This window comes from Sander vitreus, chromosome 15, assembly GCF_031162955.1.
Source record: "Sander vitreus isolate 19-12246 chromosome 15, sanVit1, whole genome shotgun sequence".
NCBI lineage: Eukaryota > Metazoa > Chordata > Actinopteri > Perciformes > Percidae > Sander > Sander vitreus.
The window spans coordinates 8,166,046-8,192,701 of NC_135869.1; the positions used below are offsets into that span (position 1 = coordinate 8,166,046).

Consider the following 26,656-nt stretch of genomic DNA (forward strand, 5'->3'; position numbering starts at 1 on the left):
CTTCAAAGTCCATATCAGTCAACTGTTGTGTGCGAATGTGACAGACACATGGTTTTCTTTTTCTAACCATTATCCTGCTCCTCAGCTCCTCAGCTGAGCAAAAGTGGACACCGATCTGTCCTGCAACCAAAGCTCAAAGGCCTGAAAGACAGAAGCCGCCTCCTCCTCCTCCTCCTCCCTTTAGTTTTCCCTCTGGGCCTTTTCCTTTTTTCGGGTCAGCCGGGCCTCGCGTATCTCCTCCAGGGTCTTACGGGGGTCCATGACAAAGGCCAGAGCCACGCCGGCAGTGCCATCACCGCTCTGCCGAGAGAAGCACAGGAAGGTGGCCCAGAGGAAGGCGCAGCATCCCATGAAGGCCGTTCGCATGTGCAGCGGCATCAGGACAAAGTTCAGAAACTGGGAAGAGGGCAGAAAACAGCATGTGATATTACACATACAAATAAAACTGTACTCTTTCTTTTAGATTCTTACTTTTTTTATCCTTACAGTAACTAATCGGTCAGACGGAACAAAAGCTCTAACTAATGTCTTTAATTTTTTAAATCAGGTATGAATGTGTAAAATACAGTAAATTGCTTTCATTTTTACCTGCATGAATGGCCAGTACATGAGTCCAGTCTGAAAGTTAAAATAGCATATGATGAGTTTTTTGAAGACACAGAAAACTTCCCAGTCCCTGTCCATGCAAATCAATGTTCTTATTGCCTTAAAATGATTATTATAGGAAATCACGTTTAAGTTCATACATGCAGTGAAGATGCTTTGAGCTTGGGATCATTTTCATTGATTACCTGCCATACGATTTGGGCTTAGAGTGTATTTTGAATTGGATGGTATTTTTAGGATGATTGATTGCTTGGATTGAGTAATAGAATCAATTTCCTGTCTGCATCAGTGCACTAGAGAACTGTTTGTCTTCATAATTCATTTGGGCTCATATTCAGCCTTCAAGAGAAAAGAAGTGATGGGCTTCCTTTATTTAGAAATGAAAACAGATAGATGGTATCAAGAAAATTACTTTGGATTATATAAAATGAATGGAACAAGATGTATTGTAATCACTGATCTGCAGAGGTGGAAGAATATACATATAGAATATATACTTAAGTAAAAGTAGTAATACCACGGGTTAACATTACTTCATTACAAGTAAAGTCCTGCTTTCAAATCCTTTCTTGAGTAAAAGTATACATTTTAAATCAGCAAAATGTAGTTTTATTTTAATTTTTTATTTTTTTAGTATTACTATGCAGCATGATGTGACCTTAAAGTGTTAATTATTATATTGGAAAGATGTATTGATGTTGAAGCGGCATGTAGCTGGATGAGGCCAAGGTAATACTCCAAAAATGCATCATATTTTATAAATGTATCATAGTTTGAGTAATCTTAATCTAGTAAGTAACTTGTCAAAATAACTTTGTTTATTTCCACCACTGTGGAAAAATGACATATACAATATTATATAATATTCTTGAAACAAGATGTATCTTAATCAGTGATCTGGAACATTTTACACATCTACGGAAGAGAAGATTTTAGGACACTATCAATAAGTTGTTTATACATTGGTATCTACCAGGATCATGAAGCGTTATACCTCAATTCCAGCAGCATGACACTGTGTTTTACATTTGGCAGGATTTCAGCAGGCAGTAGTCGCGAATGAATTACCCGGTTTGCACCCGGGCGTAGTGCCCACTGCGCAAAAGCAGCAATGGCACAATCTAGGTTAATCTGGTTGTGAGCTCGCAGCAGTCACTGTGAGGAGGGGAAGGTGACTTTCCTTCGCTTGATGCTGCCGAGGCCTTCCTTACCTTCCAGGTGTTAAAGAACTTCTCTCTCCAGTCTTCAAAGATGTCCTCCTTACCCTCCAAGAAGCTCACCCCTGCAGAGCAGAGGAGACATTTACGCACGAGTTTGGGGTGATGTGCGCCATTACGCACAATCTAAAAACGTGCGTAATGACTCCTCACCTTGACCCAAATGATGTTTGACAGAGACAGGTCGCCTTATAACCTTACTATAGTGTGTGTTAACGTGTTTTAAATGAATGTAGGGTGTGATATGTAATCATTAATCCGCCTGAGTTCCTAGGTTTTGCAGCATGTTGTTACACGAGAGCAAAGATTCAGAGCATTTTAGAAACTTTGACCTGATAAGACATATTTGGGTCTGTGTTCCTGCTCTGATGGTTTGGCGACATGGAAAAAAAAAAAATTAGTGATTTATATATGTGGATGCTTTTGACATCAGATGATTTTCATCTGAAAAACAGAGACCAAGAGTGTGTCTGCACTTTGCCTTGCATTAACCGAACTCTAAACTGTCTTTGCATTTAATGTGGATTTTCAACCAGGCCAGTTTACCTGTATAGAAGACACTGGTGGCCAAAGGCGACGCGAAGCTTTGGTCCAGCAGGAGTTTGCGGAAAACCATCCCGGCGGACTTTCCAGGGAAACGCCTCTCCAGGGCTCGCAGCCAGAAGTAATTGAAGTTTCCATGGAAACTGATTGCCACAATGGCCACGTCACGAGTGTGTTTCCAGTCCATGCGCTCCTTCTGAGCTATGAGCTGATTGACCAGGTCACCGCCGGCGAATAAGCACCCGTACAAAGTGACATTGGCCATCCAGGGGAATCGTTTGGCGGCTTCTTTCAGTACAACTCTCCTCATTTTGGCACCGATGGGCAAAGCTGAGGGCCCAAAGTGATGCTGGACTGTCCTGTGGCTTCAATTCAGCAATTAAGACGCAATGATAGCGGTTAAAATAATGTGTCTAGGCCCTGATGTCAACCGGCTGGCAGGCACGACGAAATCCATCTGAGCGCGGTAATCAGGGAGGGATTATACGTTTCCACCGGCAGCAGGAATACCACAAATTATCGGATCTCAGATGACTAATGAGAAATGCAGACTCCCCCCAAAAGTTTCTCAAACGCTCCTATCGGCTCCTGCGTAAAAGCTGCTATGGAATCCACTTTGGTCACTTGGAGAGGGCTTCTCTAAAGTATCGCGTCCTGGAGTTATGCATGCGTAAAATGCATCCGATCCTTATCTGCTATAAGAGACGAGAAGCTAGTGGAAAATGCTCCAGTGGAACATAAATATAAATCTAGATCATTCTGTCTGCTCTCACTCGGCGTATCGCTCCCAGTGAATCAGGTGCCTCTTCAACAAATCCTGCGGGTCAAGCGATAATCTGAGGGATTGTCCCGGGCTGCTCAGGCGTAGATCCCCGTCTAATAACTGCGTCACTGACATCGACAACAGCAGTAGGCTATAGTTTGCTGTGCAGAGCTATGTCCCGAGCCAGTCCACGCACTGTCAGATCTGCGATGCCCAAACCCGCAATGATCTCTCTCTCTCTCTCTCTCTCTCTCTCTCTCTCTCTCTCTCTCTCTCTCTCTCTCTCTCGTCGTTTCAAAAATTAAGGATATTTATTTATCCACGCCCCCATCAGGTGCAATCAGGTCACCTTAATGAGAGGCTGTATTTATACTGCCTTGATCGCTTTGTTCTTTCTTTTTGGCCCCAGCCATGTTGGGTGCGTTCTCTTTCCTTTGAAAAATAAATAAAACTGCTCTGCATATGGTCTCTCAAACATGCTCCAGCTACACTAGCCATTAGGTTTAACTGTAATAAAACTGCTATAGACTCAATTCAATATGAAAAAAGTATAAAGCATATTTGGAAGAGAAAAAAAGAAAAAAGAAAAAAAGATGTCTCCGATCCATCCAGACATGGATTTTTAATAATCTGGGAGCCATATAGTGCGTTTATAAACGATGAGAAGAATTTGTGAATGTGTTTGGCCTAGCTTGTTACCTGTCTTCATTCAACTATTCAAGCAGACAGCCTGCACACGTGCTGTATGCCTTATAGCCAATAGAGGGCGATGTCACTCCACATAGAGCCTATTATATTACCTGATACCTTGAGAAAGGAAACAGACCTATTTACACTGACTGTCAGATCACTCACTCACTACTGGCCTTGTCAAACCTCAGCTTCATTGTACTTTACTTTTTATTTTTGCTATGATGTGGATGTGTTGTTCTAAGCTATTTCCATATTTGATCAAAGGTGCACAGAATGTGATATATAGCCTACATCACTGATTTGACTTCTTATATCAATTGTTGCAGGATTAGTAAATAGGTTGACTGATTCATAGTTTTTCACCCCAACAACTCTTATTTTTGTGTCTTTCAGGTCTCTTTTAGGAGAGTTGGGGATCTAAATATCTGTGCAAATAAAAGGTACTGAAATTACAAATTATATATAAATAAATAGGCAATGTTCTGTATTTGGCATCAACCTCATGAAGTCACATAAACGTATGTGGCGCTGCATGTAAAATACTGCAGTACTGTCAAATGTTTGTAAAGATTGTAGTTTTATTTAAAGATGCTTACAGTGCTTACAGTGCAATGCTTACAGTGCAACATGTAAACATTTTTATTAGTGCATGAGAAAATATACTTAAAACAATGGATATACATATACACCCAAATGTACTTTATTTAATTATAAACATAATGATACATCAACTTAAATACAAAGGCTATAAGTAAAATAGTGATGATGACATATTACTACTAATAAACATATAATAAAAGAATATAAAAGATAAAATAATAAAATATGAAATAAATACAATAAAGTAAATAAATATGCACAACAACAACAACAACAACAACAACAACAACATGACTTTAAATGTGTACATCTACCACAGCACGGTCCAGATTTGTTCACATCAATTTATTACATCAGTTCACTTTGATCGGTTGATGAGGAAGGGGATAACAAGCACATCTCAATCCGATTGGCTGATTTTCTTGTCGATCAAAATTACCTTTTCTGTGATTGGCTGCTGTCCCGAAATTCTCGGAAGTGTCATTTTTGGACTTGAGTAAAACTTCGGCATATCTAGCGGTGGTGTAGCGGTGGCAAGGAGCTGATTCAGAAATTTTGGGACTAAATGGCTACCACAAAGCAGTAAAACAGGTATGTTTGAACACTTCTCCGTATAAGAAGGTGCGCTTTTCAGTTTTACCGATTAGTCGTTGTTTTCTTTCGTAGCTTGTTGTGTTTGCTTTCCCAAGCATGATCCGAGAGTTGATCATTGTCTTTTGGCCACAAGCTAGCCCCAATTTTCCTTCTTGTCTTTAAACGTTACTGAGAGAAGGTAACCATTAAAATGTCGTCTATTAAAATAGTGCATTTCATAAGTCGTAGCTTTTCGGAATCACCTATATCATCAATAGCACTCTTTCATTCTTATTTACAGCTAATACTGACAACTTTTAAGCTAGTTCGTCTGTTATTGTCATCATCTTCTTCCACCAAAATACACAGTAACGACCGTCTACTTGAAGTTGACATTTCTTGGATAAAGATGTTGCTTAGTGAACAGCTTCTACGCCGAATTGTCTCAAATACATTATTAATTTAGGGAAACTCTTATATATATTATTGTGACGTATCTGGGTTTGCTGACAGCAGCGCCAACTTAAAAATGAGAGATTTTTCAACGGAGTTTGGTATTAGTTCTCTCCACACGCTAAATGAATTAAGATTACCAGCGCTAATTACAGCGACCTGCCTCCTTGTGACATTCCCACACCAAATGCATCGTGAATTATGTAATTATGCATTTTACGTTGTTGAACTTCTAAAGAAGACTAGAGCAGCTTCAATGCTGGTGGGCGGAGGTTAAACTTGATGAAATAACTACTAAATACGGAAGTTGTGAGCGAGTTGAGACATGTCTGTCTCTTCTTGTCAGTTGTCTGCTCTAATAATAATAATAATAATGTGGGTTAGAACTTGAGTGCCTTTCATAGCTTTCATGTTAGTCATAGCATGTGCAGCATGCTTAAAGGAATTCCAAGAAGCTTCTTTAAACTCCTTGACATTTATTGACAGATTGGGTCAATAACGGTATGAAGCATTCAAGTGCATAAAAAATAAAGTTAAATTGTGTTTTTCTTTTAGGTTTGTCAAGTGTGTAGCATTAATTAATAAGAATATAAAAACACAGAATGATGAAGCTGAATAAACAAGCACGTGCAAACAAAACCTTTTATTCAAGTGTGTTTGATCAGTCAAGGTTTGTAACCTTTTGTGTTGGCTTTTCTCACCTCAGAAGAAGCTTCTTTAAGACTTTTTTTCCCCTCTCTAGGCAGAGCTTGGTTGTTTCACTGCATATTTCGAACACCGTAAACAGTCTGACAGACCTGTGAAAGCGGGACAGTAGGACATCATTACATGCAGGTTGACCTAAATACTCTGAAAAGCACACTGCTGATACTCTCTGGCTGCACATTTACATAAAAAACATGCAACTGTAAAGAATACAGGTTTGTTTGGGTTAGGTTTAGATCCAGCCACACCCGTATTATATACAGACAATAGATTTTTGGTGTTATAGGACAAACCAGTTTGACGTTTGCTTGGCAAAGTGTGCATCGTTCACTTTGAGTTTTCGGTAGATTATGGAGAGAAAGAGGGATTATAAACTACAGGATTAAAGAGATGGGGAGAGGGCCGGCATCCTTTTTTTTTTAAGAGCATAAAGAAGAAAAACAAAATCTATGTTTAGGGGGTCTGGTGATGGCTGCTGGTTTGTTAACAGAAAGGAGAGAGGGGGAGACAGATATCTGTGTGCATGTTGTTTATGTCAGAGTGAGTGAGTGAGTGAGTGCATGCCTGCATAATTCTGTAGCTCTACATTTGAATTCATGTGGGTATATGCATATACTAGAGAACAGTAGATCACTTTGCTGGTTTTGTGGGATCTGGTCAAAATGTTCTGTGACATCTAGCCTAATTTAGGCCCATTCATGGACTTTCATTGAACAACAAATTCAATGATAAGTATAACACTCACCGGCCACTTCATTAGGTACACTTGTACAGTTTTGGACTGTTTGTCGGACAAAACAAACAATTTGAATACAGCAACTTGGGCTTTAAGGTAATAAAAACGATTAGGGCTAATCTAATAATGAATCAAGATAATAATCTAGAATGGTGCGGATCTGTCCAGCTGCCTTTGTGTCCGCCCCGTGAACAATTTATGCTAATTTAGTTGTTGTTTTTTTTACAATATTTGCTGTATTTTTTTTTTGGACAAGATAATAACATACAACCACGAGACACTAATGAGGATAGGAAAATTGAGCAAGGCACCGAAACCCCCAACTGCTCGGGGCTTCTTTCCATGGGCAGCTCCCTCACTCTGACATCTCTCCATTAGAGTGTGTGTGTGTGTGTGTGTGTGTGTGTGTGTGTTGTGTTAACAACAGAGTGAAAACAGCAATAAAGTATACATTACATTAAAATCAATACAGCCTTACATCAGATTCTTGATTGAACCCAAACAAGCAAACAATTCCCTAAAATGACAAAGTATTCCTATTACAATATTAAGGTTCACGGTTCATTTATTGTCATTGTACAGCACAGAGTTGCACAACGAAATGCAGTTGAAGTCCCTTTATGCTACATAAGAAACGGTGGAGTGTGGAGGATGAGGTGGGGTTGAGGGAAGAAGCTGCTCTTTAGCAGCAGAGTGAACACACTGTTGCTAGGGTGGGTATGTCTCTTATCTTATAAGTGTGACAAGAATGAAACATGTTCTTGTACATGCAGGATTTTCTGGTGCATAGTTCTCATATTTACAGTGAATAACCGTATTCATCCTACAGATGATTCATGTTTTCATGGTCCTGTGGTATGCAGCGCTTGGATGAGCTCGTTATGGATTGAATGTTGAGATGCTACAGTCACTGTAGTGTAATGTAAGATGCCCTCCTGGGCCACAGGAGGATACTGTGTACATACTGTATGTGGCAGAAGCATGAAGCCTGTCAGGGACTTCCTCTTTAGACGCTGTAAAGGAAGTGTGGCCGACCGCAGCCAAGGGCCAGGTTGTGTCATTACTTTCAGCTATGAGGAGGACGAAGAAAAAAAGAGTTACTTTTGTAAACCTTCATCATTTGAATACTTTAACACCTGAAGATTGGAGTAAGCGTCGTCGTTTTTGTAATATGGTGTGGTGCATGAATGAGTTTCACTGGTGTAACTGGATGCAGGTTACTCCATATTAGTCCACAGTCAGGAGAGGTGTATTAAAGGGAAGGTCTTCACCCAAAAAGTGCCTCTCACATACAGGTGTGTGTGTGTGTGTGTGTGGATCAGTGTCAGCAATGACACCATTAGTTGATTTAATTGATTAGGCGATCAGCAGAAAATGAATTTGCAGAAATGCAACAAACATTTGCTTGCTCAAATGTGACCATTTCATTTTCTCAGTTTTATATCATAGTAAATACCTTTTTTGGGGGTTTTGACCTGTTATTCTGACAGAAAAATGCAATTTGATTTCTCCTTAGGCTGTGGGATTAAGTTACCAATAATCAATTCATTAAAAATGCAGTCAATAGATGAATTGGTTTTATGTCCCCTTGATTCTTTCACCAAAAATAGACTGCTTTGACAGGAAGACATTTAGGGTAGTGTAAAAGGAAATTCATATCATCTTCACTTTCATTCTGTCTGCAGAGTGAACCGAGATTTCCACGATGTTTTTGCCCTCCATTTTTTTAATATCAATGTTCAAGTCAGAGTTTCTGGGTCTGATGTAGGGCTGCACGATATGAGGGAAAAAGTCAAATTGCGATTATTTTGACTGATGTTGCGATATGATTCACGGTATTGGAGGGAATGATGCATTTTTTGGATCATCATTCTCATTTTCATTGAAACGCAAATTAAAATGTACTAGAGTCATGTCGTGTGATTTGTTTTCAAGAATCTGTACCAAACAAAGATGTTTTCCTTTTAGTCTGTAGGATAGGATTTGTAGGCCTGGGACGTCTCTGCAGCACCACAGTACTTCATTCAGAATGGTTTGACACATATTTTGCCTTTAACAAATATTGCGCCCCCCCCCCCCTCCCTGCGATTTTGCGATTTCGATAAAATTGCGATTGATTGTGCAGCCGTAGTCTGATGGTGCTATAAACTCCAAATATGTGTATTGGCAATATATTTTTTATATTTTATGCTATGAATTAATGAAAGTTTGCATTGAACATCTTATTTTGGAAGTGAGAGGATGCTGTTACAACGTGATGTTGCAGCGCTTTTATTTCATTGTCTTGAACCCTCACTGGTGCTTTACAATTAATATTCAGAAGACATTTGAGAGTTTTATTAGTGAATACCAAGGGGAAATACTCTATTACTTTTAATGTATTTTGTTGCATACACTCTATGTGGAAAAGTGTTTCTGTGAGACGTGTTGCCGTAGATGTTGAGTTGCAAACTTTCAGAAGCAGTTGTCTGCGTTTGTGACTGCGGTGACATTAACACGTTAACACGTTAGAGCTGTTGTTTTAAAACCAGACCAACTCTACATGTTGACGTTACTTTGTGTTCTGTGCTATCAGTTTTCACATATACACCGAATGGCCTTAACATTTAACACGCAGCCAAAATAACCAAATGTAGCAGCGCAGCAGCATTATTTTAGTCATCTTTGATAATGGATGCTAAGGTCACAGGAAGGAGCTAAATGAACTGACTTTATGTTACCTGCTGGGCCTCACTCAGTGTGGTCTGGGCTCAGGATTGCTTACTAAGTACACCTATTTTGTGTTTTACTTTTGCAAGGAAGGTTCATGTCGTATCAGACTGAGCAGTCCTTATTCAAATTGTAGGCTATAAAGGTCAGTATCATTCTGATCCCACGCTGCTGCGTACTGATCTCACTCATAAAGTAGTGCTCTTAACTGGTTGGTTGCTGGCTGGTAGCGGTAGGAAGTGGTTTTCTTGTTGCCACACATTCTCTTACCAGTCAAAATGCTCTGCTGTAGTTTTTGTGGTCGAGGATGCAGGTTATTTGACTCCATATACGGTGCATTCAGAAAGCATTCAGACCCCTTCACTTATTCACATTTTGCTATGTTGCAGCTTTATGCTAAAATTGTTTAAAATGCATTTTTTTCCCCTCATCAATGTACACTTAATACACCATGATGACAAAGCAAAAACTGGATTGTGTTTGAAAATTTATTAAAAAGGAAAAAACAGAAATATCACATTAAAACCCTGGAAAATTGAACAGCGACAGTAGTTCCAGTGAAAACTGTTCACATTAATAAGTGTAATTATAAACCAAGAGAAAAATAAAAAGGGTTTACAAAAGCATGCACATCCAGAAGATGAATACTAGCTGCTGGACAGAAGAACATGCTCAATACAGAAAAATAGAGTACGCACACTAGATAATGCTCCCATGAACATGTATTTAGTTACCACCAAGTGACGTTTCAAGCGTCTGAAGGAGAGCTTGATGCTCGTAATGTCACTTGGTGGTGATAAAATATGTTCATGGGAACATTATCAGTGTGCAGACTTTTCCATCTTTTATAAACAAAGAGGGGGAAAAATTGCAATTCTTAAAAACGAGACCGCAGCAGAGACAATTTGCCTGATGAGACACCTTGATGTTTGTGTGTAAAAAGATCGAAATAATCAACAGTAACTTTACCAGTAAACCTAAGATAAATAACAATTCCTCAGGGCGTTAGCTGACAACATTTTACACTCACTGAAACACAGTAGGTGGGATTTTTGTGTGTGCCTGGTTTCAGGTTATACCTCATCTTGTATGTTTTTGTAAATTTTCTCGTGTGTGTGTGTCAGGAGGCGGGAGGATGTCTGTGGAGGTGGACGTGATGCTGCAGGAGGCGAAAGAAAGCATCGAGGCGGCCCAGAACTACCGCAGTGAACTCCAGCAGCGCCTGCATGGCCTCAACCAGGCCCGCAAACAGGTACCACACTGTGCCTCACCTCTGCACATAACACAGATCAGACTTGGACTAAACAGGCCGGATAGCACCACCATTTGGCTGTTTTATGAAGCACTTTCGGCTTATAACTCCTTTTTAGAGTCCGGTTCAATTCTTTTGTGATGATGCATTCTCCAGTGAATCAAAGAGGCTTTGAAAATACTTTATTTAGATCAAGTCGGAGCATTTTCTCAACACATAAAAGGCACACGGCATCCTTTAGTTTATCACAATACATTCAAAATCAACACATCTGCAGATTCCAGGTTTTTACTGGACAGGAAGCGGATGAAAAATCTGAAGAGTAACTGAAGCTGTCAGATAAATGTAGCGGAGTAAACACTACCATATTTACCTCCTGAGATGTAGTGGAGTAGAATAAAAAGGAGTAGCAAATGGAAATACTTTGAATTTGTACTTAGTTACATTCCACCACTGATAATGGATTTTAATGGTTTTATACGCACACACACAGACGCACACACACAGACGCACGCACACACACACACACACACGCACGCGTGCGCGCGCACAATCAGTCCAGGGTAATATGAAGTGGGTTAGCCCCTGACCCAACAGAGTCCCATGGGAGTCTCTCTCTCTCTCTCTCTCTCTCTCTCTCTCTCTCTCTCTCTCTCTCTCTCTCTCTGCTATCTCTTCCTTCCTCCTGCTGTCTAGATTTACCCCTCTGGCTGCTCGTTGAAAACAATGCTGCTATTTCCTGTTGCGATGCACGTCTTAGTGGAGAGGGACGAGGCCAGATTCTTGTCCAAAAACATACAGCTCTGACTCGTTTTAATTGATCAACAATTGTTTACATGTGTGAAATTGGAAAGTAAAATCACTTGTTGGGTTTTCTTTTGAAAGCATTAATATATTCTCTTCACTGCGGCAGGGTATCCTTTTCAATTTGTTTTAAGTAATTTATTTTAAAATAAACGCAATAAAACGTGTCAATATCTGCTAAGCGTTTTCAGAGATTGAGAGAAAATGTTGCTAATCGTTTAGCCTTCTGTTAACTTTAGCCAAATGCTCACAGTGGCGGCTAGTTCAAGTTCATGTTTATGTACAGTAGCTAGCTAGAGCCTCGAATTACAGTTTGCAGTGTTTTCCCTACATTTGTGGAAGGTTTAGGTGCACTGTATGTGGCGGGGATGGGGGGGGAGTTAGGGGTCCTCCCTTAAGTTACGTTTTTAATAAAAACATATGCAATTTACCATATCTATGTCTAAAACGTTGGAAAACCTAGAGCAGATAATAAATAAATAACGCTGAAAAAGCTTAAAGAGAAAACTTGCTGGTCCACTGGGGACAAACTACAATCATTAGATCTAAGAAAAGTCACTTTGTTTTGATGCTCACATGGATTTTACATTCATTTGGCTTTGGTGGTGCCCAAAGCATCCAGGAAAACCCTGACTTCACAAAGGAAACAGGACGGTCATTCTCATAGAATTGCCGCTATATAATGGCATCGGGATTACAATCACGATGTGGATAATTGAAATGAATGACTAGTACTCATACAGGTTACTGTATGAAGAGAGGGGCTGAGGACATAGAGGGGACAGCCGCAGGAGGAGGGCTGGGATTGTCACATTCTGCCGTTTGTTTGACCTTTTCCAGAAAACTGCCTACCCCAGCTTTAAATGACTTCTGTGTTTGTGTGTCAGAGACTCCCTCCACCCAATCCCAGCTGCTCCATCATACATTATCTTTGGGCTTTCATTCCCATAACCCCCTTCTTTCCCACAGCAGGGATGGCTCACCACCAGATTAAAGGAATCCAGGAAACATGACACACAAACGCACAATGAGAATAAGACTGGAGATACCAGACTGTGTGTGTTTGAATACTCTGACAATACTATCGCTGCAGCATCTTTTCACTGTAAGAGGAGTCATCCAAACATTTGTCTGATGTCAGATCGTCTCCTCCCATGTTTGATGATGTCTGGTTATATTTTTAGTTTGACTTATTATTTTAACAAAATATTGATCGTCGTCTGTGCTGCGCTGATAGTAGTCAGGAAGTGATGTCCATGCTTTATCAGTGCAGCAGTTGTCAATCAGCCTTCCGTTTCCTGCTATCTTTCTATCACTCTCTGTGTAGACTCATTGTGTGTGTGCATGTGCGTGTGTACATGCATGTGTGATAGGAACAGAATGGTGGAAGCAGCCTGTGATTATGCATCTCCTATCTCGTATTCAAAGAGGGAATTTGCCAGGCTGCCGAGCATGACAATGACAAACTTTAGGCAAGAAGGGAAACGTTGGGACATAAAACTGGTGCACAAAATATAGTTGTATGATAAAGACTAAAGCTGTTTGCATGCTGTGCTCAGAGATTTAATGATACGTGTACATCTTTCTGTCAAAGTTTCCTGTTTCCTGCCTCCTTATTTAAGTTTTACATCACCTGCCCACAACAATTGACGCCACACAGTGAGGGTGTAAATAATTGTATCATGTACCAGGTACGTGTGTGTGTGTGTGTGTGTGTGTGTGTGTGTGTGTGTGCACTTATGTGTTGGTGTATACAAGTGTGTTCTGCAAAAAGGAACTGAAACACGACCTCTACCGTTGATGACAATCCTGCAAGCTTCCTGACAAGCTGCTCGTCGGTAAGGGTAGTCTCTGCTACAATGTGTATGATATTAGTAGTGGAGCATTCTTTCTCTGTGACATAGAGCTCCATTGTTCATAAAACACATCAATGAGCCTCATTGTTGCCCTGGGTGACATATTCCTTCATTACCATGAACACACACACTGTAGTTTATTTTGATTCAATCCCACACACACCGTCCTGCTGCCACAAATACTCACTAGAGCACCAATTGTGGATTAATCCGCTGCTGAAAATAGTCCCCAACAAATGCACTATTTCTTCCTGTTTGTTTGATAAAAACTACAGTGACCAGCTGTTTTTTTGGAAATTACTGAGACTTACAAAAACAAAAACCTACATGAGTAGTAGTAGTAGTAGAATATATATTTGTGGGTTGTTTTTAAAAGATTTACATCTTCAGTAGGAACCAATAGGCTTAGAGCGGAGGCAGACTAACACATGTTTGGTTTCGGCCTTTTTGTGGGATTTTTCAATAGTAATGAAATAAACATTGTGATTTCTGCACATCTGTACCAAAAATGTAATTGTAATCTGTCCTGAAGTTGTCCAACAATGACCATTAAATATGTATAAAATGGTTTGAGGGATCCTTAAATCTAAGATCTTCATAGCCAACAACTGCTTCTCTGTTCTCATGTTGCATATGACAAAGAACTTGAAACTCTAAAAAACAAAAACATGTCAACACCTTTTTTAAAAAAAAATACAATACAAAATGAGAAGTATTTTAGTATTGAAGCAATGACGTGTCTGTGGTTGTACCAGCCCAAATCTTGGCTGTGAGGTTTTGAAATTACATATATGTAAATCAGAATGGTGATGTTTTATAACAGCCAACACTCTTTTCAGAGGGACAGGAAGTGCGGTTACTTTCATCTATCTTTTCTTTGTTCCTTAGGTCCGGGGCAGCTCGGGTCAGGCCCGCGAGGCCCTCCGGCGCCACTTCACGGAGCTGCAGGCGGCAGCGAGTCAGTTGCTGACGGAGCGATTGGCCACCCTGCTGGCCGAGGTGGACACCATCGAGGCGGACAGCGTCAAACCTCTAGATGACTGCCAGAGCCTCATTGAGCACGGGGTGGGCCAGGCCGACGAGCTGCTCAGAGAAGGTGGGTCCCTTAAATACAACATTGACTCTCTCTGCTGTTGGACAAACGCCATCTGCAAAGGAGTGGTTGTTTGGTACTGGTTTTGCTGTTGTTATCAGGGTTTTCCCTACCATTATAAGGCTTAGGCGCAGCACCCAAGCTGTTTTGGGCACCACCTAAGCCGAATGAATGTAAAATCATTGTGAACATCAAAGCTAACTAAATGACTTTTCCCAGATCTAGTGGTTGTAGTTGGTCCCCCAGTAGAGTTTTGTCCATACGTTCTTTTGGGAGTTATTTATTTATCTGCTTCAGCTTTTCCAACATTCTAGACACAGATGTGGTAATAATAAGGTCCAAAATGATATATATTTTTTATTGAAAAACATGTCTTGAGGGAGGACCCCTAAACCCCCCGCCAAACACGTGCACCTAAGTCTTCCACAGACCTAGGGAAAACACTGGTTATGTCATAATAAAATATAAACTTTAGGGTTTTAGAATGTTCTGGTCGAGCAAAACAAGACATTAATGGCTGTCACCTTGGCAATTTTTCCCAGTTTTCTGACTTTTTTTTGTGGCTAAACAATTTCTAATCAACAATGAAAAAAAACTCGCTGTTTGCATCCTTACTTCTGATAAAATGTTACCCTCAATTCCAGTCAGATAGCAAAGTTGTACATGTGTCAAATATTTAAATATCGTCTCTGTCTCTCCAGGGGAAGCAGCTCTGCGTTGTGGTCTCGGGGAGAAGGAGGACAAACTGGGCAGTTTCACCAAGAAGGCCATGCACATCCAACTGGACAGGTAGGACAGAGGCAGGCTGCAGGTGTTTCCATCTATAGAGCAAAACAAATCGCCTGCTATGGGCAATAATATTCCAAGATACAAAATGAAAAAGCGCCTGTAACTATCCTGGACAGTGATTCTGGTACTTTCTGGTGTTTTATTTACGGTGTTCTGTGTTTTCTCCAGCCTCCCAGAGGTACCAGCATTGGTGGACGTGCCGTGTGTTTCCGCCCAGCTGGACGACTCCCTGCTGGGTCTGCTGAGGGACCGGGTGACCCGCCTTGGCTCCGTCTCCTCCCACCCGCCCGTACAGATAGAAGAGCTGCAGGAGAGACCGGGTGGCACCCTGGTCCGCTGGTGTAAGGTCAGCAAGAGGGTGTGGAATAAACGCAGAGAACATACTCCCATGCCTAGTGATGTAAATGCAATAATTAGTATCTGTGTGCATCAGGTGGATGAGGACTTTGCAGCAGCGGATTATCGGCTGCAGTACCGGCGGTCTGGCAGTGGGGGGAGCCAGTACGAGGACGCCTACATTGGTCGGGACTGCGAGTTCCTGGTTCTCCACCTCGACCCTCACACTGATTATCTTTTCAGGGTCTGCGCCCGCGGGGAGGGTCGCACCGAGTGGAGCCCCTGGAGCATCCCCCAGACGGGTTACACCACACTCGCACCGCATGGTAGGTGAAGACTCGGTTACCGTATCTGACCCAGGGACAGCTGCTTGCTAACGTGTTTAGAAGACGAACAGTAGGTACACGTTGATGTTGTCGATAGAGGTGCTGAGGGGTCTACACCTGTAGCAGGATTGAAGTAACACTCATGATGAAAGCCCAGTTTGTTAGCTGATGGTTAGTCTATATCCACGATGTTCCACTCCCGGGATTGCTCCGGTGCCGCCTGAAATTCTGCCGGATGCATGTCTTGTTAGCCGTTTCCTTCCGCTTTCTCTGCTCCTCAGATCTCTGCAGGAGACTATCTGCTGCCAATCTGAGTTTTCTGTTGCACGACAACTTTTGAACGTACACGTTCCACCAAAACAAGTTCCTTCCCGAGGCTATTTTGCAGCGGCACGGTGGCTCTGTGCAGAGCTTAGCGCCGCCCAAGACGATTGTGATTGGTTTAAAAAGCATGTTTTTCTCCCATCCCGGAATGCTGTGTTGACTAGCGAGACAAAGCGAGACTAGCTGAAGTCGACACATAACTTCCAAAAACATTTACCTCTCGTGGTACGCAACCATGCAGATAGTTTTGGTTTTATTCCAGGTTTTGAGATGTCTTCCTTTGTTTACTGTAATACAATGAGGGGAAAGAAATGTGGTTTAGGGTGCTCACAGCATTGAAAAACTGCAACATGAATTTCTAGACATGCACATGTATTTCCCTAGATGGGTGTTGCCGCACTTTCTACTATGTTATACTTTCTACAAATGTTTTAATCATACAAGAATAAAACACTGACAAATGTAGAAGTACAGTATGTTTTGACACACTTTGGAGGCGCATTTGTACATCATAGCAAGTTGATACACGTCAACGCATCACAATACTCAGTCATATTTTCTTTTATCCCAGTTACACCCTGAATCGACTCATCCCAGCCACTGTACCTTGAATATAACTTCTTACAACTTTTTTTGAGATCAAGTTTTTATTAAATTTTCCCATGTAGTTTGGTGGGGGTACAGTGGTGTGAAAAAGTGTTTGCCCCCTTCCTCATTTCCTGTTCCTTTGCATGTTTGTCACACTTAAGTGTTTCGGAACATCAAACCAATTTAAACAATAGTCAAGGACAACACAAGTAAACACAAAATGCAATTTGTAAATGAAGGTGTTAATTATTAAAGGTGAAAAAAAATCCAAACCATCATGGCCCTGTGTGAAAAAGTGATTGCCCCCTAAACCTAATAACTGGTTGGGCCACCCTTAGCAGCAACAACTGCAACCAAGCGTTTGCGATAACGTGCAATGAGGCTTTTACAGCGTCCTGGAGGAATTTTGGCCCACTCATCTTTGCAGAATTGTCCTAATTCAGTTACATTAGAGGGTTTTCGAGCATGAACGGCCTTTTTAAGGTCATACCACAACATCTCAATAGGATTCAGGTCAGGACTTTGGCTAGGCCACTCCAAAGTCTTCATTTAGTTTTTTCTTCAGCCATTCGGTGGTGGACTTGCTGGTGTGTTTAGGATCATTGTCCTGCTGCAGAACCCAAGTTCGTTTCAGCTTGAGTACACGAACAGATGGTCGGACATTCTCCTTCAGGATCTCTTGGTAGACAGCAGAATTCATAGTTCCTTTTATCACGGCAAGTCTTCCAGGTCCTGAAGCAGCAAAACAGCCCCAGACCATCACACTACCACCACCATATTTTACAGTTGGTATAATGTTCTTTTTATGAAATGCAGTGTTCCTTCTACGCCAGATATACTTGGACACACACCTTCCAAAGAGTTCCACTTTTGTCTCATCGGTCCACAGAATGTTGTCCCAAAAGTCTTGGGGATCATCAAGATGTGTTCTGGAGAAATTGAGACAAGCTTTGATGTTCTTTTTGCTCAGCAGTGGTTTTCTCCTTGGAACTCTGCCATGCAGGCCATTTTTGCCCAGTCTTTTCCTGATGGTGGAGGCATGAGCGCTGACCTTAACTGAGGCAAGTGAGGCCTGCAGTTCTTTGGACGTTGTTGTGGGGTCTTTTGTGACCTCTTGGATGAGTCGTCGCTGCGCTCTTGGGGTAATTTTTGGGCGGCCGGCCACTCCTGGGAAGGTTCACCACTGTTCCATGTCTTCGCCATTTGTGGATAATGGCTCTCACTGTGGTTCGCTGGATTCCCAAAGCTTTGGAAATGGCTTTATAACCCTTTCCAGACTGATAGATCTCAATTACTTTCTTTCTCAATTGTTCCTGAATTTCTTTGGGTCTCGGCATGATGTGTAGCTTTTAAGGATCTTCTGGTGGACCTTACTGTGTCAAGCAGCTCCTATTTAAGTGATGCCTTGATTGTGAACAGGTGTGGCAATAATCAGGCCTGGGTGTGGCTAGAGAAATTGAACTCAGGTGTGGACAACCACAGTTATAGTATGTTTTAACAAGGGGGGCAATCACTTTTTCACACAGGGCCATGATGGTTTGGATTTTTTTTCTCCTTTAATAATAAACACCTTCATTTACAAATTGCATTTTGTGTTTACTTGTGTTGTCCTTGACTTTTGTTTAAATTGGTTTGATGTTCCGAAACACTTAAGTGTGACAAACATGCAAAGGAACAGGAAATGAGGAAGGGGGCAAACACTTTTTCACACCACTGTATGTAAATGTCAGTGGACTGTATTCATCTAGCGCTTTTCTAGTCTTAACGACTACTCAAAGCGTTTTTACATAGTACAGTAACCATTCAACCATTCAACATTCACACACATTCATACACTGTGGCCGAGGCTGCCATACAAGGTGCGACCTTCCAAATGTTACCGGACCTAATGGAATTCAATTTCTGATCGTGAAACGAGTCATTTCGGTGGGATTCTGATGCTAGAAAAAAATGTTTCCACTGATTTACAGGCGTGTCTTTCCCCATATGGGGAAAAGTCTTTTTGGGCCCTATGGCATCATGGCCCAGCGTCCAGCGCACTTCCTGAGGGCCTGGAAACTACATTTGTTGACAATCTCTCTCTCTCTCTCTCTCTCTCTGCTCTCTCTGCTCTCTCTGCTCTCTCTCTCTCTCTGCTCTCATGATCCAGAGTGGTGTCCAGGCACTGAGGGCTACATCCTGAGCAGCAGGAGAAACATCGCTCTACGCAGTGACTCCTCCCAGTCACGCTGCCCCGTCCTCTACTCCAACGCACCCACCTACTTCTGTGGCCAGACGCTCACCTTCAAGTATGCACACTGACCCACTCGGATAACTAATAGATTTATGGATGCCTTCCAACTGGAAAAATACATGTCATGTTGGATTTTGTTTTTATGTAATGGTTTTGGAAATGTACAGTAATTTGTGTGTGTGTGTGTGTGTGTAGGATGTCTGCAGCAGGTCAGATGGATCGGAGGGACAGTCTGGGTGTGTGCGTGGACAGCGGGAGGGGGGAAGAGTCACTTCAGAGAGACCAGGCCGTCTGCATTTCCACCAACGGTACGCTGACACGGACACAGTGTCATTTCAATTTGTTTTAGGGATAAGGATGGCCATATTCTATAACTATGTCAACAAAGCTCACGTACATCCAGTTTGATATTAAGTTTGACTGTAAAGTCGACACAAACTGCTTCATTCTTACAACCTATTTTCACACATAACGTGTAACTTTTTTACGTTGTAGTTTAAAGTGCTCATATTATGCTTTTTGGCTTGTTCTCTTTCCTTTATTGTGTTATGTATCTTTTTTGTGCACGTTATAGGTTTACAAAGTGAAAAATCCCAAAGTCCACCCCAAAGGGATTTACCATCTCCAACAGAAAACACTGTTCACAAACTGCTCCAAACAGCTCTATTGTAGTCCAGCCTTTACTTCCGTGACGAACGTGCGTCACTTTGTAACACACGTTATAATGCTCGCCTAGCTGCTAGCGTGGCACTCCCTCATGCTCTGCTTCTGACTGGCTAGTAGTCCTTACCTAGCTACTGCGCATGTTTGACTCCCAACAAAGATGGAACAGAAGGGAGATGTCTCACTCTGTAGCTAAAACAGAGAGCTCAACACACAGGGTGAAAAGAGGAGCTGCAGCAATGTGCAGTACATCAAAAATATGGTGTTTTCTGAAAATTAAACCACATAAACCTATTCTGATATAACCTCTAAATACAATTATGAACCTGGAAATGAGCATAATATGAGCACTTTAAGTACAGATAGTGCAACAGTTAACAAAGTTGACTGTAATCAAAACATTGTCGCAGAATAGAAACTGATAATGCTGTTTTATCGAAAAAGAGAATATGTGTGTGGCAGACAGGCTGCCTAAAGGGGCAGGAAAAAATGCCAGTGTGTAAAATGTTTTCTAGCATGTAGGGAAACCTTTTTCTGGCATTGTGTTTTATCCACTGGAAGGGCAGCCTAAAGGAGACTGTGTCACGTTTTATTGCACATTGGGCCACCATAGAGGGCATTTATCATATTTGATCTGACAAAGGGGCATCAAAGAGGGCACTTTTGCAGCGTTTCTTTTCGAACACGGGGGCACCAGAGAGGGCGACCCTGAGTCCAACAGTGAATCTTAACATTACCTTGTTAATAATTCTATTATGACAAATGGATCCACGGTTTAACAGACGTGTCTTTCGCCATGTAACTTTACTGGTTTTTTTTGGCTTCCATGGCATCACAGTTCCACTGTATGAATGCTATGTCAAATTGGCTTTACTACACATCCTGGGGGCCTGTAGTAAACATGGAAAATGTAAACAATGCAAGTTTAACAATGTTTGGCTTTGCAAACGTTTTATGAGGAAGCAAACGCATGCATGCTTGTTTTTAGGATACAACAATGAGCTACACATAAGCTACAATTAAAGGCACACATAGATGCTACAGATCCAGATTTTACATTGATTTATGATCTGATTGGTTCACACACTGCCACTGTTTAAAAAAAAAAACTAACTATTAAATAAAGTGATGCAACAGTACGAAGAGTATGGATGTCTATCCTCTCAGGTGCTGTATTCGTCAACGGTAAAGAGATGACCAACCAGCTGCCGGCCATCACCGTGGGCTCCGCTGTCACCTTCGACATGGAAGTGGTGAACCTGTTTCCCATCAGCAACAACAACCTGAGCGAGGGGGGCAACTTCAAGCTGAGGGTGACCATCGGCTCAGGGAACCGGGAGGTGGTGTTTGATTGGCTGGTGGACCAGGCGGTGGACTGCCTCTTCTTCGGCTGCTCTTTCGTCCACTCCGGCTGGAAAGTGCTGGTGTTTTAACGGATCCTTTTTAATCTGCTGGAGTCCAGGAGCTCGTCCCGCAGGCTCGGTCATCTCCAGTTTAAATGTTTCTCTTCTGTTGTCCTATACCTATAGGGTGCAGAGTCTGGAAACAGTCAGTCATTTCATCCCAGAATTTCTTAGCTTAGCTTAGCCCCCGGGGTATGCGTAACCTTCGCAACGAGTTGAGTTGAAACTAGCAACTACTTGCAATTCTAAAACCTGCCAGTTTACACCAATGCGGCGAGAGGAGATGGCGTATTATCTCCATAGCAATGACTTTTTGTACTTCGGTTCGAACTTACGACTTTTTTTTTTGTAGCTGGATATATCATTTGTTGTGTCTAAATATGAATGTGGATAACGTTCGCGATAGTGAGATGCTTTGCTGCGGTTGCGTCTCTAATGATGAATGATGAATCGGCGTAAACGTTTTCTTTCTCTGGTTCACTGCTTTGTTTTAACGGCGCCAGCTCTCGCCAGTCACTCCCTAGCTCGCTCGACCACAAAAGCTTACCGTGCCCGCGGGCGCTCGTCGCGCCTCCGTCTGCCATTTCGACCCGTTGACAGTTCGTAACATAGAAATAAAACGCACACACTACACACCGACACACCGATGAATGGGGATGGAAGATTGATTCATTGTAGTGAGTGATACAGAGTGCACTGTAAAAAGTCTAAATCTAATTATTATTTTTTTTCCTATTATTACGGGAGGGCTTAGGAACAGCTACTAGCAGCTACACATAATGGTCTATAAGTCACGTACCAACTGAGGAAATGGGATGGACCCTGATGATTCCAGACTCTTTGTCAAACCCTGCCAGTGTTTCCATCCGCTGTACATGTGAACCAGCAGATCATCAGCCAACAATGATCCAGCTTTTCTTCAGTCTTCAGGGAGCCACGTCGGAGAAATGATATTTGTGTTCGTGACAGCTTCTTGGCTTATAGTCTGATTATCTGGCCTTCTTACAAGGTTGGCCATTGTTTACAGCTTTGCTATTTTTTTTATTTTTTTTTAATGTGGCGTCTTCCCTCGCTGTGGGGAAGAGTTTCAGTAGGCCTTTGATCTATGCATCATCTTCTTTTAGTAACAGTTTGTAGATGAAAAACACAGCCTGTCAGGACACACACACACACACACACACACACACACACACACACTGTTCCTAGGAGGCCATGAGAGAATAGAAGATACATTTTTATCTTTAGTTTGTTTCTGGGAGCATCAGGAAAGCAAATACAAACATGTTACAATTTGCTAAACCTGCTAGTATTTTTTTTTTTTTTTTTTTTTTTTTTTTTTTTACTTTATTTGTGTATCTTAAAAATAACCCGTCACTGTGAAAGTCACACCTCGTCTCGTATTTTTCTTTGCCTTCTAAACTTGTTTATCAGAAGTTTAAAGGGACAGTTCATCAAAACCACAAACCAGCCTTGAGAGTGTTGTCTGTCTGTCGGTCTGTCTGGAGTTCTCAGAGGTTTGGAGAACCACAGTACATACTGTATAACAGCACATGTAGCTCAGTGGAAGCCTGGAGCCAGAGAGATGTTTTGAGGCAGCTTGGGCAACAGAGGGGCCTAAAATAGCACAAAGACGTTCTAAAGTTAAAACCGGTTGGCTCGCTGGAACAAACTTAGTGCTGCTCGTTGGCCCCAAAACTCTGAAAAAAAACAACTCTTCAAAAGACTGAAAAGCAATGTCTGTTTAAATGTAATGACATGGAAACTCTCAACACCCACCCAGAGCAGCTCAGCCTTTTTAGCTGACGCTTTTTATCCAAAGCGACTTACAATTGCTATATATATATATATATATGTGTCAGAGGTTGCACGCCTCTGGAGCAACTAGGGGTTAAGTGTCTTGCTCAGGGACACATTGGTTGATGTATCACAGTGGGACTTGAACCCAGATCTCCCACGCCAAAGGCACGTGTCATAGCCACTGCGCCATCACCAGCCCTTTCATTCTTCTTATTTAATTGAAATGATTTGTCCTTTTTAGATTGTGACTTAAATATGTCATTATCTCAACATGACAAAGTGTTTTTCTTGCAATCGTTCATTTTTGAATATCGTAAGCCAGATATAATGATATAATGTTACGATCATCTCGAGATAGCGTGTTCTGTTCTCATCCGAGACGGAGACCTCCGCCAGTGCCGCGGCCGATCGCGCAATGTCAACGGGAAAATAATTCACGTATCCGCGCTGGGATTCAGATCGGCTCCAAAATGTACTGGGTTCTTTCCTTGTCCCGTGCTGCACTCTGCCACACTCCCAAGTTGAATGAAAATCACGCCAGTTCAGTTTTTCCGTAATCCTGCAGACAAACGGAAAAAACGAACCGAAAACCATGACCTCGTTGGCGGAGGTAATTAAAGCTTTTACTACCTCCGTGAAGTTAAAACTGCTCAACAAGTTTAACACATGCTTCAATTATTATCTTTGGAAAGAGACATTGTTATTGAGTTTTACAGTTTTTAGCTGCAGGCTGAAAGAAATAAACTTTTTGTTTGAACTGTCGCTTTTAAAATAATCGAGCTGTTACTTTTTATTATTTTAGCTCTTTTTTTTTTTTGGTTGCCTTGACAATCCTAACAGTATTTACCGAACCTTCCGTTGTAGTGGGAGGATGAGAGTTTGGGGAGCATGCTAGCTGCACGTATGATTTGACGGTTATTAATAAATCTGTGAGGAACTAAATCAGCTTCATTCAGTTTACACAGTCTGACTCATCATGACTGTATGTGGCTGGCTGCTGTGAAGAAGTTTAATTGAGAGAGTTAATTAATGTGAGGACCTGAGTTATGTTTGACGTTTGACTTGAAAACAAAATAACAAGGTTTGAATAAAGTGGAGCTTCAGATCAGACAGGAAGTTCTTCTTTTGGGGTTTAAACTCATCTGGTGGAATATTTGAACAGTTTGTAACCAAACGAGAAGTTCAGTTTATCATTTCTTAGTATCTGCCAAGGAGTGTTGCTGTCTGTGTCAGCTCTAGTTGGTGAGGCAAAAATGTAATCGCCATCTGTTTCCTTCCAGAGAACTGCAGCTTGAGATCCTGTTCTGCCCACAGCAATGAAGTCTCATGATAGAGGCATCTTGCTTTAAAGGAATAGTTTGACATTTTGGGATGTCACTGCACCCAGGCGTTAGTCTATATCCACCAAGTTTCATTTCTGGGATTGTTTAGCTGCTGCCAGAAATTCCGCCGGATGTCCGTCACCTTCCTCTTTCTTTGTGTTGTAATTCTAAACTCCGGTGGATTTCTGAGGACTATTGTTAACTGCTCCTCAGATCTCTGCAGGGTAAATCCAGACAGCTAGCTAGACTATCTGTCCAGTCTGAGTTTTCTGTTGCACGACTTAAACAACCTTTGAACGTACACATGTTCCACCAAAACAAGTTCCTTCCCGAGGTTATTTTGCAGAGGCGCCGTTTCTCCGTACGGAGCTTATGCTGGCTGCACACTGGCGGCTGCGTGGCGTTTTCTATGTCTTTGCACACCAGAAACGTGTCTGACGCGGCGCTGCTGCTGCTAGCCTTGTCTGTACACATGTAGGTTTCCCATTGATAAAATGAAATACCATGTTAAACATAAATATATACTGATTTGATTACAGCAAAGACAACGTCGGCAGTATTGACGGCAAAATAGGCTACAGAATATTTCGTTCTGTATTGACAGGTGCAATATTTGAAAATCGATAATTTTTTTTTTTTAATTACATTTATATCTGCATTTATGTCAAAACCTAGAGACTTTCAAACATCAAAATGTCATTTATTAATATGTATTCATGTCAAAATGACATATAAACATCTTTTCGTTTTCAATTTTGCCAGGAAACGCTTCCAACACGCTTGCGTGTCGCGTCAAAAATAGGCGCCGGTCCTATTTCTAGAATGCACGTGTTTTCGGCGCGGCTCACGCAGGCAGTGTGTAAGCTCTAACCTGCTAACATGGGAGCCGAAATAAAAACGGACACGCCACGTAGCCAGTGTGCAGCCGGCCTTAGCGTCACCCGCAACGATTGTGATTGGTTTAAAGAAATGCCAAGAAACCAGAGCATGTTTTTCTCCCATCCTGGAATGCTGTGTGTGGACTAGCCAGACCCTCCTCCGCAGCGCTGTGGAGGAAGGCCTGGCAATGCGAGACTAGTCGCCAACACATTACAGCACGTCGATGACAAATTGTTTCATTTGTACAAAAACAGGAGTGTACAAACAACAAACGAGATGCAACTTGTTAATTAGCGAGCTTTAGAAAAAGGTGTTAGTAGATGTCTTTACTTTTTCTTTTTTTTTACTTTGGACAGAGCCAGACTAGCTGTTTCCAGTTTTTTATGCTAAGCTACGCTAATCGCCTCCGTGCTCCAGCTTTGTACTCAACACACTAGTCAGGATGTAGACTGTGCGTATAAGAAGGAATTCTCCTCTCCTTCCCCTCCCACGTGTTACCGTAAAAATCAATGTTGCTACGTCACACAACAACAAGCCAATGCTTCTGTTATATCGGTTTAATGGCCTTCTGCACATACAGCTAGTACATCGTCTGTGGGTTTTAACGAGTTCAGTTAGCTCCTCCAGAGTTAACTTATAGGCACGCTTCACCTCTAGGGCTGAGATGATCAGATGATGTCTTTTTTTTTTTTTTTTTTTATCAGTAAGTCGTATCTCATAGTCATGTGTCTTCATGTTTTATGTGGCGTTTTCTTTAGCGGGGATTTAGCCATTTTAAGGTCACGTGCAAATGTTCCTCCAAAACAAGTATCCTCCCGTCGCTGCATCCCAAACCAATCCCAAACAACCCAGAGTTTTTTTTTCTTCCCGTAGTGCAGCATTATGACGGGTTCAGCCAGACCTTTCTCCCGCCCTGAAACCGCGCTAAAACAAAGTGTGGAGAAAGATGTCTGGCTATGCGTATATATATATATATATATATATATATATATATATATATATATATATATATATATATATAGACATATATATATATATATATATATATATATATATATATATATATATATATATATAGACATATATATATATATATATATATATATATATATATATATATATATATATATATATATATATATATATAGACATATATATATATATATATATACATATAGACATATATATATATATATATATGAACATATATATATATATATATATATATATAGACATATATATATATATATATATATATATATATATATAGACATATATATATATATATATATATATATATATATATAGACATGAGAGTGGCGTCTCACTCTCAGCAAGAAATCAAAGAAGCGTATTGCCCAAAATGTCAAACTATTCCTTTTAATCACAAAGT

General features: G+C 41.3%; 2 protein-coding genes across 2 annotated transcripts; one reads left to right on the forward strand and one right to left on the reverse strand.

The window, feature by feature from the left end:
• Window positions 1–180: 180 nt before the first annotated feature.
• mpv17l (MPV17 mitochondrial membrane protein like) lies at window positions 181–2,912 on the reverse strand. Its single transcript, XM_078270416.1, has 4 exons — window positions 2,370–2,912; window positions 1,818–1,888; window positions 589–618; window positions 181–396 (listed from the first exon to the last, which is right to left on the reverse strand). Exons 1-4 carry the CDS (start codon window positions 2,674–2,676, stop codon window positions 181–183), a joined length of 624 nt encoding a protein of 207 aa, XP_078126542.1. The 5' UTR covers window positions 2,677–2,912.
• Window positions 2,913–4,919: 2,007 nt separating this feature from the next.
• Window positions 4,920–25,011, forward strand: crlf3 (cytokine receptor-like factor 3). Its single transcript, XM_078268926.1, has 9 exons — window positions 4,920–5,013; window positions 10,723–10,850; window positions 14,399–14,606; window positions 15,305–15,392; window positions 15,561–15,738; window positions 15,826–16,054; window positions 19,116–19,254; window positions 19,395–19,507; window positions 21,030–25,011. Exons 2-9 carry the CDS (start codon window positions 10,734–10,736, stop codon window positions 21,293–21,295), a joined length of 1,338 nt encoding a protein of 445 aa, XP_078125052.1. The 5' UTR covers window positions 4,920–5,013; window positions 10,723–10,733; the 3' UTR covers window positions 21,296–25,011.
• The last annotated feature ends 1,645 nt before the right edge of the window (window positions 25,012–26,656 follow it).